This window comes from Citrus sinensis, chromosome 5 (assembly GCF_022201045.2).
Source record: "Citrus sinensis cultivar Valencia sweet orange chromosome 5, DVS_A1.0, whole genome shotgun sequence".
NCBI classification, from domain to species: Eukaryota; Viridiplantae; Streptophyta; class Magnoliopsida; order Sapindales; family Rutaceae; genus Citrus; species Citrus sinensis.
Genome location: NC_068560.1, coordinates 20,036,373 through 20,056,026, shown reverse-complemented (window position 1 = coordinate 20,056,026; position 19,654 = coordinate 20,036,373). Strand labels below are relative to the sequence as shown.

General features: G+C 33.3%; 1 protein-coding gene and 1 long non-coding RNA gene across 2 annotated transcripts in view; one reads left to right on the top strand and one right to left on the bottom strand.

The window, feature by feature from the left end:
- The window catches only part of LOC107176158 (uncharacterized), an 85,480-nt gene extending 66,329 nt beyond the window's left edge, over positions 1–19,151 (bottom strand). The window contains exons 1-5 of the mRNA XM_052442642.1: positions 19,009–19,151; positions 18,449–18,928; positions 16,256–16,402; positions 15,591–16,036; positions 14,893–15,470 (exon numbers count right to left, since the gene is read on the bottom strand). Coding sequence (XP_052298602.1) covers positions 14,893–15,470; positions 15,591–16,036; positions 16,256–16,402; positions 18,449–18,928; positions 19,009–19,147 — 1,790 coding nt within the window. The 5' untranslated portion in view covers positions 19,148–19,151. The remainder of the gene's footprint in view (positions 1–14,892; positions 15,471–15,590; positions 16,037–16,255; positions 16,403–18,448; positions 18,929–19,008) is intronic.
- LOC112498620 (uncharacterized) lies at positions 4,170–5,659 on the top strand. Its single transcript, XR_008055297.1, has 3 exons — positions 4,170–4,606; positions 4,894–4,937; positions 5,572–5,659. It is a non-coding gene; the product is annotated as an uncharacterized LOC112498620 (long non-coding RNA).
- Positions 19,152–19,654: the final 503 nt, after the last annotated feature.

Here is a 19,654-nt window from a genome sequence, read left to right as displayed (position 1 = left end):
AACTCTTTACTACTTCCAACCTAAGACAAGAACAAATTTTTACAGCCTACGAGGAATTGATGCAGATTAAGAATTTATATTATACTAGGATATGTTTCCTAATTAACTAAGGTTTATGACTTTTTAATTTCCTTTCCAATTTAGAATTTTGTTTCCTTTTCAATTTAGAGTTTTGTTTTCCTTCATAATTTAGGATAATTACTACTACTATAAATAGCTCCCTCTTGTAGCTTTTGAAGGCATATTTGATTTCAAAAATATTTTAAATTTTTAAAACTCTTTGTGAGTATTTGAATAGTTAATTCTTGGTATTATGCGGAATTAGCGAGTCTTAACCCCTAAATTCGCGATATTCTTTTTGAATCAATGTGAATTTAGTTGTTCTTTTATTCCGGTATTCTATAGAATCAACAGAATTTTTTGAACATTAAACTTCTGCTGCATCAGATTCATATCAGAGTCAAAACCTGGTATCACCAATCTAATCCCATTTACAACAAAACCTTTCCTTTTTCCCTTTTTGATTTTTTTCCCTTTAGCTTTATATATAAAAAAAAACTGAAACAGAAGTAAAAAAAAAAAATTCCAGCTCGCGACCACCATCCAAGGCTGCCGGCTTTAGTTTTCCATCTCCGATCCGAACATAACCACCACCATACACATCATAAAGCACCGGCCGTCAAACCTTATACATCGTCCACCGCCGATTAGCCACATAATGCTAGAAAAATCGCCAAAATAGTTGCGATTCAACCGCCATCGTTCACTAGTTTTTGCCTCGTTTTGACTGTCATCACCACCACCAATAAAATCATCTCCATCAGTTGAACCTCTCTCACCTCTAATTGACGTACCGATAGTCGGAAATCAAAACAACAACAAACTCGCAACATTTATCTCCAATTTTCGGCAAAATCACCACCTTTTTAGGTAGACCACCACTACCACCATCACACTCACTGAACAGAAATCTTCTAGATCCACCCATCCTTGCTCAATTTTCGACCACCGTCACCAGAAATCTAAAACTTTTACTTAATTAGAGTTTCAGCCTAAAATTTTATTTAGTTTTCAGTTTAACCCCATTACTTTTTAAAACCTTAATTTGGAAAATTCCTCCAAGAAAAACTTGTGATGCTAATGCTATAACTTACAATCAAGATGATGTTTCTAAAGATGGAGCTCTGGCTAGCATAATAGACAGAATTGATATGTTAACTGTACAAATGGCACAAATGGCGAAGTTACTTGACGAATGACATTGTACACCGAAACGCGAAGACAAGTCAAGTGAAAGCTTCGCTAACCCATTCTCCAGCCGTAGGCATAGATCTAAGTCTACTGATGACAAAAGATGGGAATCTAAGTTGAGAATTGATTTTCTTGAATTCTAGGGAAGTGGTCGACCTGAAGAATTATTGGATTTGATTAATGCCATTGAAGAAGTTTTCGAATACAAGGAAGTCCCTGATAATAAACTAGTTTTACTTGTTGCAAGTCGTTTCTATGGAAGAGCGATAGCTTGGTGGCAACCAACGAAGCTAACACGTATAAGGCAAGGTAAAAAGAAGACTGACTCTTGGGAAAAGTTGAAGAAGCCTTTGCGTGGAGCATTCGTAACTCAAAATTATGCCAAATTGTTATACCAACAGTTACATAATTTAAGACAGGGTAATCGATTAGTAGATGATCACACCACAGAGTTTCATTGGTTGGTAGCGCGAAACGACCTAACAAAGACAGAAGAACAATAGGTTTTCGACTATATTGGAGGCTTACGATCCTAGTTTTAAGACTAGTTGAGTTGACTTGATCCATACTCTACCTCAGAAGCACACTAACAGCCTTTGTAGTTGGAGAAGTAATTTATTCGGCATATTAATGACTCAAACTTTCGGGGTCCTCAAAGTGTTGTTCGTGATAATTCAAACCCAACTTCCTAATTTCACAATTTCACTCCTCCTAATCCTCTAAATAAAAATAGTAAATCTTGTGAAAACGGTCAACGCAGCAAAACCCTTCATCGAATGATAGAATGTAAAAAAAGAGGAAAATATGGTAAAAGCTTATTCGTAGGCACTGAGGAAAATGAAGACTACCAGGAGGAAGAAACTGAAGAGTTTGTTGAAGAGCCAATTTTTTATAGTAGTAGTAACGCACAATCCGTTGAAGAACATGGTGACAACGGACCAATGTTGATTGTGAACCGCACATTCTTCACTCCTAAAGGTCAAGACAAAGACAAGTGGCTACGATAAAATATTTTTCAGACTACTTGCACACTTGGGGGAAAAGTATGTTGTATGGTCATAGACTCAAGCAATTGCGGGAATGTTATTTCAGAAGAAGTTATAACAAAGTTTAATTTAAAGACAGAACCTCATCAAACTCCATACAAGCTCAGATGGCTAAAGAAAGGCAATCAAGTAACAATATCTAAACATTGCTTAGTTTCCTTATCCATTGGATCAATTTATAAAGATAAAATTTGGTGTGATGTTGTGGCTATGGATGCTTGTCATTTATTATTGGGCAGACCTTGGTAATATGATCGAAACATAGTGCATGATGGGAAAAGAAATACTTACAGCTTCGTGTTTAACAACACTAAGATTGTTCTTCTACCTAACAAGGAGATCACTCTCAAATAGGACTTGGGTAATTATTTGATAGGTAAGAAGCAGTTTATAGATGTTATAACAAAGAAAAAAAAAGGTTTATATTTTATTAGGAAAAGAGAGCCACAATAATTCAAAAATTCATAAAGCTGTGACACCTATACTGGAGGAATTTCAAGATTTGTTCCTTAACGAGCTACCACAGGGTTTACCACCTCTTCGGGATATACAACATCAAATTAATTTGGTATCAGGCTCTACAATACCAAATCGACCTCATTATCGTATACGTCCTACAGAATATGAGGAATTAAGGCGTCAAATGGAAGAGTTACTAGAAAAGAGATTTATCTGTGAAAGTCTTAGTCCCTATGCAATCCCTGCTTTGTTGACTCCAAAGAAATATAGTTCTTGGAGAATATGCATGGACAGTTGAGCTATCAATAAAATTACTGTTCGATATTGTTAGACCAACTCAGTGGAGCAGCAGTTTTTACCAAATTTGATTTAAAAAGTGGCTACCATCATATTCAAATATGGCCTAGAGATGAATGGAAAACAACCTTTAAAACTCGCGAAGGGTTATATGAGTGGTTGGTAATGTCGTTTGGCTTATCCAATACTCCAAGCACTTTCATGCGAGTTATGAATCAAGTTCTTCGCCCTTTCATTGGAAAGTTTGTGGTTGTTTACTTCGATGATATACTTATATATAGTGCCAGCCACGAGTTGCATTTACAATATTTAAGAGAAGTACTTTTAGCCTTAAGAGCAGCAAGTTTATACCCAGTAGTAAACAAGTGTATTTTTTTGACAGAGAGAGTAATATTTTTGGGATATGTGGTGTTGAAGGATGGTATATCCGTTGATCAATCGAAACTGGATGCTATTCGAGATTGGCCACAACCAACAACTTTATCTGCAATAAGAAGTTTCCATGGATTGGTATCCTTTTTTATAGATGATTTATTCCTCATTTTAGTACTATTATGGCACCAATCACGGATTGCATGAAAAGGGGACAATTCTCGTAGACAGAAGCAGCTACTAAGGCATTCGAGATTATCAAAGAGAAGTTGATTATGGCTCTAGTACTTGCCCTACCAGACTTCTGTATCACTTTTGAGGTGCATCATGATGCGTCCAAAGTATGTGTTAATACATTAGTGACATTATCTAATTCATAAAGACTTTGTTTCATATACTGATCATGCTGCATTGAAGCATCTCAATAGTTAAGATAAGTTCTCTCACAGGCATGTCACGTGGATATCATTCCTTCAATAGTTTACTTTTGTGGTAAGGCATACCTCTAGTGAATCCAATCGGGTAGCATATGCACTTAGTCGATGAACTTAACACAAATGCATCATCAGGTCCTTTGATTTAACACATTTCAAGAGTTATTGTAATACCCCACACCCGATTTTGAACCTATTGACCACCCATATAAATTGAGAGAGAGAGAGAGAGAGAAAGGAAAGAGAGAAGAGAAGAGAGAGAGAGAGGAGTAACTAAACTAGATCCAACCCGACCCACGAGAATGACCCGGCTGGTTCTCCCATTTCTGGCCACCGTTCCGGTCAAGGTTGGTACCGATTTGAAGCTTGAGAGATGAGCAACGTATCCATGCCGTCCTTGTCGCCGGAAATCGATCGGAAAGCCACCGATCGAAGCTTTGAAGTTCCGCGGAATCGCCACCTCGATTCACCGTGATTTCGCCGGTTTCCAGTGAAGCCATCACTTGGGTTTTGTTCCTTACCTTTCGCTCTGCCATTTTCGACTAACCATTGAAGCCGAGGACGTCGTTTTGCCGTTGATCGGCCGTTGAAGGATTCACGACTTTGGGAGCTCGATCCGGAGCCATCACCGCGCGTGGGAGGTCACCACCGCCACCATTAGACTCAGCGTGGCTTGAACTTTCAGTTCTGAGCTTCCCGTCGCCGTCAGTTGAATTTCGGTAACTGTTGACCGGCAAGGGTATTTCGGTAATTTCACAGTCTAAGGGCAATTTTGTAATTTTAAATTTTGTGGGTATTTTAGTAATTGCTGAAATTGAGGATAAAGTTGGTAATTTATGATTTTGAGGTTAATTTGGTAATTTTGATATTTGAGGTAATTTCAAGAATTATGAGTATTTTGATGATTTATGATTTAAATTAAGATTTTTTAAGGTTAAGTATGGAATGTGATTATATTGAGGAATTTGAGAATATTGGAGTTTATGATTATAAGTTAATTTTATTCTTATGAGAGTATTTTTATTTATTTTTAGGCCGATGATATCGATGTGCATTTGTTACTCGAGGATACTAGGAGGTAAGTAAACTAGATTTCCAAACGAATCACAATAAACAATATATATGTTTGACATGTTTGGAAAGCCTATTTTTATATATGTACGGATATTGATTTATATGCTTTGCCCATGTGTTTATACGATGTGTTGTTATGTTTGTTTATGGATATGGGCATACGTATGTGTGAATATTTCATTGGCATGAGCACGAAATGCATTATGTTTTCTATAAAATGAGAAAGTGGATTTTAGCCAAATGGAATTTGTAGAAAGAAAGATTGTTTTACAGTTTTAGCTTGAATGCTTGAATTCGTTACTAGCTTAGTGGAGGACACTATAGATGTTTATATAGTTATGAGATAAGTGGGCGAAGGACGCATTGACGAGAAGCCCAAAGAGTATGAAAGTTATGAAAGTTAAGGGAGTGTCCTACAAAGCGGTAATTGAATGAAGGTAGCTCAAGTAAGTGATTTGAAAGACAATGTGAAAGTTTGAGAGAGACAGAATGAGATTTCGATGATTTGTTTTACGATGTTTTCGAATATCATGGCACGTCATCCATTTGCATTATATATATGTATGTATGTATTTTGGTATATGCAAAACTAATTTACTTACTGAGTTTCGTACTCATTATAGTTTATTGTGATTCAGTTTCCGTAAATCAGGATTAATTCGTGATGAGCGTCGAGAAGGACTTGAATGGAGGAATTAAATGGTTTGGCATGAATTTTAAATTCTTTTGCTGCAGATTACGTTTTATATTTGTATTTTCAAGGATATAATTTTTATGGATTGTAAAAGGATTATTATTATTTATTATTATTTTATTTTTAAGCATTTATCAGTAAGATTCGCCCTGTGGAGGTCGGGGCGGGTCGTTACAGTTATATGCTACCAACCTTTTCTTTGCTCCTTTATTAAAGACGTTGCTGCAGGGTTCTACCCAGATTATCATTTATATGACGGATTCCTTTTCAAGGGTAATCAGTTATGTGTTCTTGACTCAAGTATGAGACTGAAGATTATTGCAAAGTTACATAATGAAGGGCATATAGGTCGTGACAAAACTTTAACTCTAATAGCCAACACTTATTTTTGGCTTACTATGAGGCATGATGTCTATCATTATGTCGAGACTTGTCGCATTTGTCAAGTTGCCTAGGGTACCGCAACTAATGCTGGGTTATATATACTACTGTCGATTCCAACATAACCTTAGGCTAATATTAGCATGTATTTTATTTTGGTATTACCCCGCACTCAGAGGGGTATGGATTCAATATTTGTTGTTGTGGATCGGTTCTCGAAAATGGCTCACTTTATTGCCTGTAAGAAGACTACAGATGCCTTGACTGTTGCTCCTCTATTCTTCAAGGAAGTTTATAGATTGCATGGCTATAGTATCTGACTGGGATCCACAATTTCTTAGCCATTTTTGGAAGACATTACGGAAGTTGACTAACACTTACTTGAATTTTGGAAGTGCTTATCATCCACAAACAGATGGTCAATCTAAAGTTGTCAACCATTCTTTAGGAAACCATCTAAGTAGTCTAGTTGGCGATAACCTAAAGACATGAGATTAGAAGTTATACCAAGTTGAGTTTGCTTATAACCGAGCAGTTAAGTGTAGTACTGGTTTAAGCCATTTTCAAGTGAATCGCAGATAAAATCCACAAACTCCCCTCGACTTAGCTCTAGTTCTGGATTTAGTTCGCAAAAGCAGCAAGGCAGAAGACTTTATTGAGCAGCTTAAGAAGATTCATGCAGCTATGCAAGAGTCTTTGAAGAAGACTACCTAAGATTATAAAATTGTGGCAAACAAAAAGCGTCGAGCTTTAAAATTTCAAGTGGGAGATCTTGTTTGGGCTGTCCTAACCAAAAATAGGTTCTCCATTGGAAAGTACAACAAGCTTTCTGCTAAGAAAATCAGACCTTTAGAGATTATCGAGAAAATAAATCCTAATGCATACAGATTGAAGCTTACTAGTGATATCCACACCGCAGATATGTTCGATGTCAAGCATCTTATTCCTTACAGAGGTGATCATGATGAAGAGGGTATTACTGACAATCCAAATTCGAGGGCGAATTCTCTCCATCCTGGGGGAATGATGTAGATTAGGAATTTATTATTATACTAAGATATGTTTCCTAATTAACTAAGGTTTAGGACGTTTTAATTTCCTTTCCAATTTAGAATTTTGTTTCCTTAGGATAATTACTACTACTATAAATAACTCCCTCTTGTAGCCTTTGAAGGCATATTTGATTTCAATAATATTTTAAATTTTTAAATCTCTTTGTGAGTATTTGAACAGTTAATTCTCGGTATTATGCGGAATCAACAAGTTTTAACCCCTAAATTCACGATATTCTTTTTTAATCAACGTGAATTTAGTTATTTTTTTATTCTAGTATTCTCTAGAATCAATAAAATATTTTGAACATTAAACTTTCATTATATCATAAACGCTTTCAAAGACAACTTCAAAATTAAATGGCCAATTAGATCAGCCATTTACAGTTGCAGAAATCACAACAACCCTTTTTTGGATGTGCCCAACAAAATCTCCTATCAAGATGGCTTACCAATTGTATTTTTTTCAAAAGGATTGGGATGTGGTTGGAAATGGTGTTCTCAAGACCTACTTAATTGTTCTCAACAAGCAAGGTACTGTAGCTTCTCTAAGTAATGCATATATTACTTTAATTTCTAAGACTACTAAGCCTAGAAAAACTATTGAATTTAGATCTATTAGCATCTATAATGTTATCTATAGAATCATTGCTAAAGCCACAGTGAATAGGTTAAAATAAATCCTCCACCAAATTATTTCTCTGACTCAAAGTGTTTTCATACCAAATCAGCTAATCACTGACAACATTATTATTGGATATGAATCTTTTCAAAAAATTAGAGTTAGTAAGAGAAATAAAAATGGCTTGTTACCTTTAATGCTTGACATAAGCAAGGCTTTTGATAGAGTGGAATGGTCTTTCTTAAAGCAAGTTATGGAGAGGTTAAACTTTTCGGATAAATGGATGGCTTTGATCATGAACTATATTTTTACTACCACTTTCTTTGTCATATAAATAGTGTTGCTAAAGCTTAATTCGGCCTCAAAGAGGCCTTTGACAAGGATGCACCCTATCAATATAGTTATCCATCATATGTGCAGAGGTTGTTTTCAAATCTTTTGTTACAGGGAGAAAGACAAAGTTAAATTCATAGGCTGAGATTTTCTAGAGATATCATTCTTTCTTCTCTTCTTTTTGCCGATGGTAGCCTTATATTCACAAGGGATTCTATTGAAAAGTGCAAACGTTTGTAGTCAATATTTGATTGCTATTCTTCTACATTAGGCTAGGTGTTTAATTATGAAAAATCATCAATATCCTTTAGTGGTCAGATTTAGGGGGGGCAAACTATAGCAATAAAGAACATATTTCAACTTAATATGGTGTCTAAGCATGAAAAATACCTAGGGCTACCCTCAATGATAAGAAGGAAAAAGGACAAGTTTCTTTAATGATATCAAACTCAAAGTTTTGAGTAAGATAACTAACTAGCATCACAAGTTTTTTTCTAGTGAAGATAAAAAAAATACTAACAAAAGTTATAGCTCAAGCTGTTCCTACATATGTAATGAGTGGTTTTAAAATTCCTATGCGGTTGTGTAATGATATCCAGAGAAAAATGACTAGATTTTAGAAGGGCTTTAAGGAAAACGAAAGGGGATGCGCTAGACAAAATGGGAGAAGATGAGCTACGCTAAATATAGAGGAGGCACGAGATTTAGAGACATCTTTAATTTTAGTCAAGCGTTGATCGAAAGGCAAAGATGGGGGATAACTCAACACCCTGATTCTTTGGTGGTAAAAGTATTAAAAGTTAAATACTTCAAGAATTCTCATTTCCTCAAGGCTAAGACAAGTTCTAGCTTATCTTTTGTTTGTACATCATGGGGCAGACAAGTTCTTCAACAAGGTATTAGATAGAGAGTTGGGGACATAAACAAAATTAAATTTTAGTCTAGTAATTGGTTACCTAGGCCAATGACTTATAAGCCAATTGTGAAATCAAAGTTGCCTGATGATATTAGAGTTTTTAAACTAATTGATTCTAATCACAGGTGAGATAAAGTTTTTATTCACAAGAACTTTGATGTAGATGATGCTGAAGCCATCAAGACAACTTTCTTACCGAGCAAGCCCACGAGGATGAGGTGCTCTAGAACTTTGACAAAAAGAGGATTTATTCTGTTGAAAGTGTACACCAATTGGCTCTCAAGCTTAGGTTCCCTAAAAGTCTCAGTTGTTCAACCTTTGACCCTCAAGGTTGGCAAACAAACTAAAAGTTAAGTACCCCGTGACTGACACTAAAACGTATATATTTAATAAGGATAAAATTATTAGTTTTTCACTTATTGTGTCGATTAATGCACTCATTATTCTTAAATTATCTTAATACTTTCCAAATATAATTTTATGTTAAATAAATTTGTAATATGTTATGTTAATTTAATTTTATATTGTAAATATATTTCAAGAATAAAAAAGAGTTGGAACAAAGAATAATTGCTGGAGTCATTTGAAAATCGTTATTGAGGAGGTGTAATTGAAAAAATCAAAATAAAAGAAAGTGAGCAATCATCTTGATGATGGTTAGGAGGCCATTATGCCACCTGACCATCACACTTCTCAATGTACATTTATATTATAAAAATAAAATAAAATAAACAAAATAAATAAAGAAGGATGCATTCCTTGCCTATAAAAGGTAATGAGATGCATGAGAGAGGAGAGAGAGAGAGGAGAGAGCGAAGCTGAGGAATCGTTTTTTATTTTTTCTTCTTTTTCTTGTTTTGTTGTGTAATCAATTTCCTTTTAATATATTTCAAAAGTTTATCAAATAAAAGAGAATTTTTTTCTTTCAATATAAGTAGTTAATTTTATTAAGATGAGGTGAAGGGTGAAGCTCAATATTTCAAGTTCTTAAATTTATTACTTTCTCAAGTGAGTTTTAAGTTTATTTTATTCTTTTCTGGTTATTTTAATGTCATGTTAATTTATAGATTTTCTTGGATTTATATGGTATTTTGACATAATGTTGACATATTAATACATTTGTGGCACATTAGGTATTTTATTCCATATTTATCTACACACATAATTAGTTAATAATTAATAATATAATAATTAACTAGTAATAGTTAGGAAAAATATAAACAAATGAGAGAGTATTAAAATTATAGTTTGAATACTGAGAGTGAATCTTGTAACCTTAGCATAATTTTAAATTGATTCCTAGTAATTTTTCCCCCAATTAATTTTTTTATTTAACAAATTGATTACTAGATTTTAAAGGTTAAAAAAGGTCAAAGTTTTTTTTATGGAAAGCTTAAAAAAGCTTGCTACCAATTGTGGAAATTTTGTGGAAAAGAAAAGTTGTACAAGAACCTATTTGTCATATCTATAAAAAGAAAAGTTCCTCATGCTTTTTTGGACTGCAAATTTGCCAAGAAAATGTAAAGGTACACACATCTTATTGCAGAAATTTGAAAAGTAGTTCAAGTTAGGCAGAATACTTTGAGTATGCTGCAAAGTTTGACAAAAAGCTAACTATCATGGAGGTTGAACTAGTAACTTTTGTGTTGTGGGTGGTGCGGAATGCAAGAAACAAATATATTTTTTAGAGAAAGATTATTAGTATTAAAAATTGTTTAATTATCAAGTGATAATAATATTATTTTGTGCTTATGTTATAATTTATATTTGTGTTTATGTAATATATTAGGAATTATTAATTAAGTTTTAAATATATCTAATTTTGTGTATTTTTATGTGTTTATTAGGTAAAATATTAATTCTACGTAATTTGAGGCTCCAAACAGATAAACCGAGGTCAAATTTGGATTCCGGAGGTCCGAAAATCTTAAGATCAGTCAAGATCGGCTTAAAATTGGGCTTGTATAAAAAGAGTTGACTTTTCCTATTGACGGAGCACTGATTAGATGATGAAATGAGCTTACAATAGATATGAGTGCATGAGATAGCTGGCAATTTTGACTAAATCTCAACCGTTCATGATTCAATGGCCATAATTGTGCCATGTGGCAATGGTTGGTGAAGCAAGTTGTAGGATCCGAATCTTTGTCTTCGGGTCGACCAGATCCACCCATTAACCCGCCAAATTTCAACCGTTCTTTGGCCAAATTGGACGGGTTAAACGATGCCACGTGTGATGTTGACTTTTGAAGTTTGACCAGCTGTTGGATCTTGATCTAATGGTTGTGAGGAGCACATGCATGAAGCTTATGATGAACCGCAAAATACTGGATTATAAATTTATTTTTCTATAAATACAACCTCATTTTTATGTTTTTAATCATCTCTCTACAACTCTCTTCTTCTCAAATTCTCTCCATCTCCCTGTAATCTTGATTTTCAGGTGTGTTTTTAATATTTTGTATAATTATTTTTATAAATAAAATTAATTTTATTTTCAATTTTAGTTGTTTTTATTACTTTTAATTATAATTAATTCAATTTTAATATTTCTTTTTATTTCAATTATGCTTAACTAAATAATATTAGTTAGGGTAAGATGAAACTTTTAGGAAATAAATATGATTTAATCAAATTCTATTTTTAATTTTATAAATTAAATTATTTTCTATTTAATTTTATACATATTTTATATTTTGAAATTTTGATTTATTGTAGACAAACAAATGAATTTGGCACAATAAATTCTTAATATCTTAATATAAGGTATGATAAAATGGTATTTTGACTTATTGTGGTCAAATTAAATTTTGGCACAATAAATACTTAATCCATCATAAAATTAAAGGGAAAATAATAATAATTTATTTAATTAATCTTTTGGGCAATAAATCTAAAAAAAAAGGCTAAAAGAATTTATTAAGTTTTATTTACTACTACGAGTGGATCCACAACCCTAACTAGTTCAATTTCATAGTTTCATTTAAATTAAGTTGTTTATATTCAAGTTTTAATTTTAATTTTTAGTTAAAATAAAATAAACAAATTAAATCTTTTCTCTGTGGATCGACCTCGGACTCACCGAGTTATAATACAACAAAACACTCTTATATTTGGGAGTTAAAAAGTATTTTTAAGTTGTGTCAAAAGAACCCAGATCCCGCCATATCAATAGCAAAGGCCACTGTAATTATGAAAGCCTATCAAAAAGTCAAGAAGCTTGAACAGCAGCAACTTGAGCAAGGAAAGTCTGGAAAACAACATGACTGGAAGCCTCCACCAAACGGCTGGTACAAGATCAATATGGATGCTGCTATCGACAACAATTTGCATACTGGAGGCTTTGCGGTTGTTATTAAAGACTCATCTAAGAAGGTTACAGAAGCAGCTGCCAAAAGCATAAATTTTGATGGTGATGTTCCTTTTGCAGAAGCTGAGGTTTACAAGTAGCTAAAACTGCTGGATTCTCATCTGTGATCATTGAATGTGATTGTTTAAAGGTAGTTTAGTTAGTCAATAATAGAAAAGGCAGGAGGACTGAGATATTTTGGCCTATTTCAGATATTTCACAGCAGCAGTTGAAAAGATTTCAAAGCAGTTAGATGTCAACATGTTCATAGGTCTTGTAATGATATTGCTCATAATTTAGCTAAGAGAGCTATAAGAACTGGTGAAACTGTTATCTGGTAAAAACGTTCCCTAGGTGATGTGCTGTCTTTAATTTCGGTTTAATGATAGAAAGTATTTCTTTCGTTTGAAAAAAAAGATTGCAATATATTAACGGCAACTCCTAACTTAAAATTCTGGTTCTACTGCTGCATATGAGGCCCCAAAATTATGGAAGATTTTGCTATCCTTAATTCCTTATAGTGTACTATCAACAAAAGTTGTGTTTTCATATTAGTAGCAAAGATTTAAATGGTTATCAACATAATACTACGAGAAAATTGTAAAAAAGAAATCACTTGATGTTGGACAAATTAGTAGTACAAAAAAATTATTTACAAGGTAATAAGTACTATCAATCTGATGAAAAAACTTATTTACGATGGAGTGCTATAGCTGTAGTGTCCACCATCATAATATCTCCAAATATTTGATTTCTCTTAATTAGAACCTTGATGTTGTATACTACACGGCTTTAATTGCTTAGACACTAAGCAATATATTCCAAAATACCTTTACGGTCGGCTCTCCATTATTTACTTTGTGCAATTTTTTCGAAACCCTAGGACAGCATCCCTAAAATTGGCTCCAAGTTTCTAAGGTTACGTGGATTCATATATGTTAGAATTGGCAGCCATAGTAGGTTGGACGGAGCCAACATAAAGAACAATTTAGAAACTTCTAATAGATTCTGTATAATTGTTGTAAGTCTAATTGGACTCTAATTAAGAGTTATAAAGTCTTATGGTTGACTTATATCACTTTCATGAGCTTCTACCACTTTTATGAGCTTCTACATAAACACGTCTATTGTATTTAAAATATGTGAGTTTGAGACATGAGATGTACGTAGAACATATTAAAAATTCAAACAGACTTACCAAAGGTGTGGGTGTGTAAAGACGAGAGAAAAAGTCTTTGGGCGCTTGCACTGTAATTTGAGGAGATTTTCATCTCTATGATTCCTCTCGGACCATAAGCATACAGTGAAATGAGGATATTCCTTGTAATCATCTTCTGTCTTTACTCAAATTGACAATGACATAATCTCATTGTAATTCGCTTCCGCGTTCAAGGATTAAAATGGACCTTTTGGATCTACCCATTAATAATATGTTGAATATGCAAAATATCAACACATTTATTTTATATTGAATATGCACGACACGAATATCAACAATATAGGAGTATGTTTCCTTTGGCCATAAGGATTAGGGTTTGACCCCTTGCTTAACCTATAAACAAAGCCCTCTATCACCATTCACGCATAATTCATTCAATCATCAATCAACTTCCCAACAAGCAACTTCGACCAGCATTCATTAGTTGCTTTTGATCATCATTGTTTTGTCCTTGATCAACTAAATAAGTGAGAGGTAGGAAAAACAAGTTTAAAAATATACATTTTTTTTTAAGTTTCAATAAGGACAATTTTGAAAATAGATAACGTTAATTGAAAAGTGAGGTTGCTTATGAAAATTGAGAAGTCAAATATTACCACCTTATTTCAGTAGGTTTGCATGCCAACATCCAATTAAATCCATCACTCAAATGCAATAATTTAACAATAGAGAGTGGAATTATTAACGCCCTCGTAGAAAATTCTTAGAACCCTTATTCTCAATTAACCATTTTTCTCAATTAACTCCATTAAAATATTAAAAATAGTTATACAATTTCATAACACCTCATTTATTCCCAAAATAAGCCTAATTAATTAAAAAAAGAAAACTATCATCAATCCCCAATAATGACGTAAAATTCTTACCTATACTAAACTCATGTAATATTTTTCCGGCAATTCCAGTAGAAACAACCCTTAAAGAGTGCTATGCGCCACTCTAACAGTTCAGTGATGGTGGGTTCAAGCTCACATTCAAATGGAGTTACTGAAAACTCTTTACTTAAACTTCACAGCGGAGCTTACAGTTTTAAGAATCCTTACCGCAAATTCTTCAGAGTTTTACACCTGTTTGGAGTGTTCATATTTTTTTTTTTAATGATAGCAAGGAGTATTCACTCAAATCAAATTATGAGAGTTTTTTTTTAATGTCTTTTTAGGTAATTTCAGTTATGGGTGAAAATATAAATACAAAACTGGAGTTTTAGCAAATTTCTAAGCAGGTGCCAATAGTCTAATTCAAAAAAAAAAAAAAATTGCACCAACCACATAACCACATAACCACATAATTTAACGGACATTGTACAATGGAAATTAAAACTCCATTACTTCATTCACATTAGTTTACAAATGGACGTTTCTACCAAAGATAGGTGACATGGCAAAATTATAACCTAGGACAACATGTTGAACAAAATATATCCTTCAAAACAGGAACCTGAAGCAGAGCAATTACAACCGTTGGCACGAATGCAACTAGGCCCGAAAGCATAACGATCCAATTTACTCCATGATCATAAGCTAAGAAAAAGGTTGAGAAAAAAGCTACCATCACGAATACAATAGACACGAAGAGCGCTGAAAGTCCACCTAGCAGCTTAAGCGGTAACGACATTAGAAAATCATCTTCTGCAAATTGTGATGTGAGGATGGACAAAAAGAAAAGTACGGAGATTATAGAGCAGGAGAATGCGATTGCGTCTGCTATTGCAAAGACCTGAAACCAATTCTCTCTAAGATGAATGGGTAGTCCTGTTTTATCATCCTTACCACCCGGCACTGTGAAGGCTGCTGCAAATACCATTGTAGCCACAAGTGTTGCAACAATCATACCTGAACTGGCTCTGCTCTTCATCCATTGTTCTCCTCTTCTCAACAACTCCAAATGCTCCACAGTGAATAATTCTCTAGGTGTTTTTCCGTCATAATTTTTCATTTCTTTATAAGAAGGTTGCACGATCATTTCAACCTCCTGCCATTATAAAATAATATTATTAACACTAATAACTTGCATTGAATCTTCATAAGGCTAGTATCGAATATCATAGGAAAATTAGGAATTGGGAAATGAATTTTTATTTTTATTTTTTACCTTATATATTAGTAACTCTCGTTGCATTTCTAGAGCTGCACCAGACACGGTTCTGTACGGACTTAGAGTTGGATATTTTGCAGCCAGATGCAGTATGTTATTTCCACAGCTATCTAAATAGGTTGCTAAAAGCTGCTTATTGAAGCCTTGCTCGTAGATTAGATTGAATATATTCATATGACGATGCAAAATGGCAACGTGAAATATGCTGCGACCATTTTCATCTAATTCATGAACCAAATCAGGATAAGAGCCAATGAGCTCAGCCAGGAACTGAATGTTCCCTACTTTAGCTGCATCGAACAATAAGTTTGTAGGTTTTCTGATCGCTTCTGCAACATCCACATCTTCTTGTCCAACTATTTCTCTCCACAGGCACTTGACTAGTTCAAGGGCTTGATTATTCATCAGCTCAATATTTCGACTGCACTTCATTATTCCTAGGACTAAGGTCAGAAACAAGTGATTAACAACTGATAGTTTAAAGAAAAAAAAAATACTGCTAGTATATACCTATCTTAGGGTTCGACCGAGTGATTTTAAAGTAGTTTTCTTTGATTGATTACTCGAGAAGGTAGGGGTTAAATAATTAATAATTTGGCTCCAAAGTAATTTAAAAATAAAAGACACTGTAAGGAGTGTCAATAAATGGAGAAACTAATTACTTGAGTTAATAAGGCTTTTCGGTTGTCCTCCACCTGTGTCTGCAAATGGAGAAGGATTTCGAGCCAACATATGCAAGGCCGTTCCATGTTGCACATGATGAGTTAGAGCTAGTTGTCTGTCACTCTTCAACAATTTCAACGCCAGATCTGGCCAATCACCATAATTAATTTTATCCCAAACCCAGAAAGTGCCAAAGTATATAGACTGCAACTTAGAAAATCTTATTTATGCGATCTCTACGATTTACTTACACTACAAATTCCCCATAAATTCTATAAATATATTAAAACTGCAATCTTTGCTTTTGATACACAAAATTTTGGTTACTATGATGCCAGCAACGTAAAAAGACAATGTAACACGCCAGTGACAGACTAACTTTTTGTTCTTTTATTGCTATTGTTATATATTATGTGAATTAAAAACTTTAAAATGACAATATTAGAATATTAAACACGACAACAGGAAGGAATTATGTTTCCTAACCATGAGTCATGAGTTCAAACATTAAATTCTTGCATAGGTCACTTTTCGCTAATTAGACAAAGAAATAATTATTCCTTGTCTATTTCCTTTTATTTTTTCTAATTATCCCCACCAACTAAAATATACCCTTACTCAAATACAAAGAATAAAGACATAGGCATCTCTAAACTTCATTAAAAAATAATATAAAATGTGATGTAGCATCCATCCATGGAGTGGTTGATAATTTCTTTTAAATTTCAAGTGAATTTATTGTGTTATCATTATCTACTTGATAAATGTTACATCATTTAATATGAAATTTTTTAATAAATTTTTGGTCCAAAAGGCTAGGCTATATTTGGAAAATTTTGTTTGAGCCTCTAAGGTTATCAGCTATTACCACGTTTACCACTAATATATTTATGAATTTACAAACCTGACAGACAAGTTTGAATTGTTTTCAAAATTTAGTTCACCTGCCTCTTTTTCAAGTTATAGCTATTTACACAAATGCCTTTAGTTTCAATTATTAAAAAATTTATTAGAGGTTTGTCATTGTAATCTGGGGACCCAACATCCATTTACTAATTTCTTAATCTTTATTTTCCTCTTTCTTCTCTCATGTACACAAATTTGTAAAAGCCAAAGAATTTAGCACATATTTTAAATTTATTTTTTTCTCTTTGTTTTAGTACTTTTTTTTTTCAACTCTCAAATATTAGCTTAATATTTAATGCATTCACTTTACAGTTTTGTTATTGTCCTTACTTTGATTATTTGAATCATAACTCTCAAAATCTAATCAGTTTTATACTATAGTATTGTCAAGCGCAACTTTGACAGTGCTTAATTATATGTATATTCTTTGTACATATTTTTTTTTCTTACATATTAACGAAACGTATTTCAAATTTTTTTAGCAATTTCTTTGATTGAGATGAATGTTATAATAAAGGCCTTACCTCAGCCTGAAAAAAATTTCTGGTTAAATCTTCTTGAATATATGCGTGTTTTAATGTACCGAACTAAAGCATAATGAAATTAAGGACACTTGCTTAACATCGAATTTTTTTATTATTACTATTAATATAACTCACGCACCCATTGAAATTCGAACATAATACTTAAAACTTAACTTCCGGGGGCTACGTATCTAAAAGATAGAATTTTATAATCTGAATATGTCTTGTACTTACTGAACAAACCAGTGTCGACACATGTAAGGAATATAACTTTCTAGTCCTCAGTTGTCAATTCCTTTTTACTTTTATGGAATAAAAATGATGCAGTATCCGTTTGTCCAAACAAAGCAGCAAAGTAGAGCGGTGGCATGTTTTTGTATTCTTTGTACACTTTTTTCTTACATATTAACGAAATGTCATTTGAAACTTTTTTTAGCAATTTCTATGATTCAGATATATGTTATAATAAAGGTCTTTCAAAAGAAAATTAAAATAAAATAAAGTGTAGTTTCTTTATCTCAGGCTGAAATAATTTCTGGCTAAATCTTCTTGAATCTATGTGTGTTTTAATGTCCCAAAATAAAGCATAATGGAATTAAGGACATTTGTTATTAGTATAAATCATGTGCCTTTTAAAAAACTCGACACAAAACTTGAACCTTAAAAAAAACTGCTCCTTACTACTAGAGCTAAACCTTAGCCTCGGCGTGCTATGTATCTAAAAGATAGAAATTTATAATCTGAATATGTCTTGGTACTTACCGTATAAACCAGTGTCGACACTTGTAATGAATATAACTTTCCGGTCCTCAGTTGTCAATTCTTTTTTACTTCTATGGAATAAAAATGACGCTGTGTCCGTTTGTCCAAACAAAGCGGCAAAGTAGAGCGGGGGCATATTTTTACTGCCTCGGATACCCAGCAGACTCGGATTCTTTTTAAGCATTAAATTAGCAATATCCACAGCTCCTGCAGCAGCAGCAAAACAAAAAGCTGTGTTCCCATTTTCGTCCTGAAGTATCAAATCTTCTGGATCCATAAAGTTTAGCAATTGCTGAACGAAACTAGTTCGTTTTGCTCCTGTTGCCACATGAAGAACAGTTTCATGTCCATCTGTAATGGCCGCACATAGTATTGATCGATAATCCTTTTCCAAAAAACCTTCAATTTCCTTCATCTCTCCTTTTAGTGAAGCCTTATAAAGCAGCAAACGTATACTGCAGCATAGTTTTCTCTTTTTCCCTGTTAAAATTTTGAATCTTATAAAAGTTGAATTTTATGTAACATCAAAAAAAGAAAACAAAAGAAAAAGAAATTCTTACCAGAAAGCAAGTGAAGAGAAGGCTGTCTAAGTACTCGAGTTAATGAACTTTTCTCGCTCTCAACAAATTCTGACACTTGTATTGAAAACGAACCTCCCATTTGTGAACAAGAGTTCGAACTGAAATCCCTTTTAGCCATTTCACCTGAACTGCATATTTGCATGTCTATGCAAGTTACATGAACTGCATATATAGGTCTTGAACTTCATCTTGCAAATACTTATTAACAAACAATTTGTACATTTGTTTTCTTAGTTCAGGCCATCATGTGAAAATAAAATACCTTGAGGCTCCGTTTGTTACAGCTTATAACAGTAGAGCTTATAGCAGTAGAGCTTATACTAATAGAGCTTTTGGACAAAAAGTCATTGGGTGTTTGGTTGTCAATAAAAAAAGTACTTTTGAACCATTAAACTGTATGATATTTTTTATATTATATATTTTTAGAAAAGCTCTATAGCCTCTACTCCCAAAAGCTCAAATTTTAGGCTTTTACTAGTAGAGGTAAATTAGCTTATTTAAGCTAAAAAAACTCTATTAAAAAAATAACCAAACACCATAAAAAATTTTAAAAAGTACTTATACGATTAAATAAGCACTTATGACTCTTAAATAAGCCATACCAAACAGGCACTGAGTCTGACTT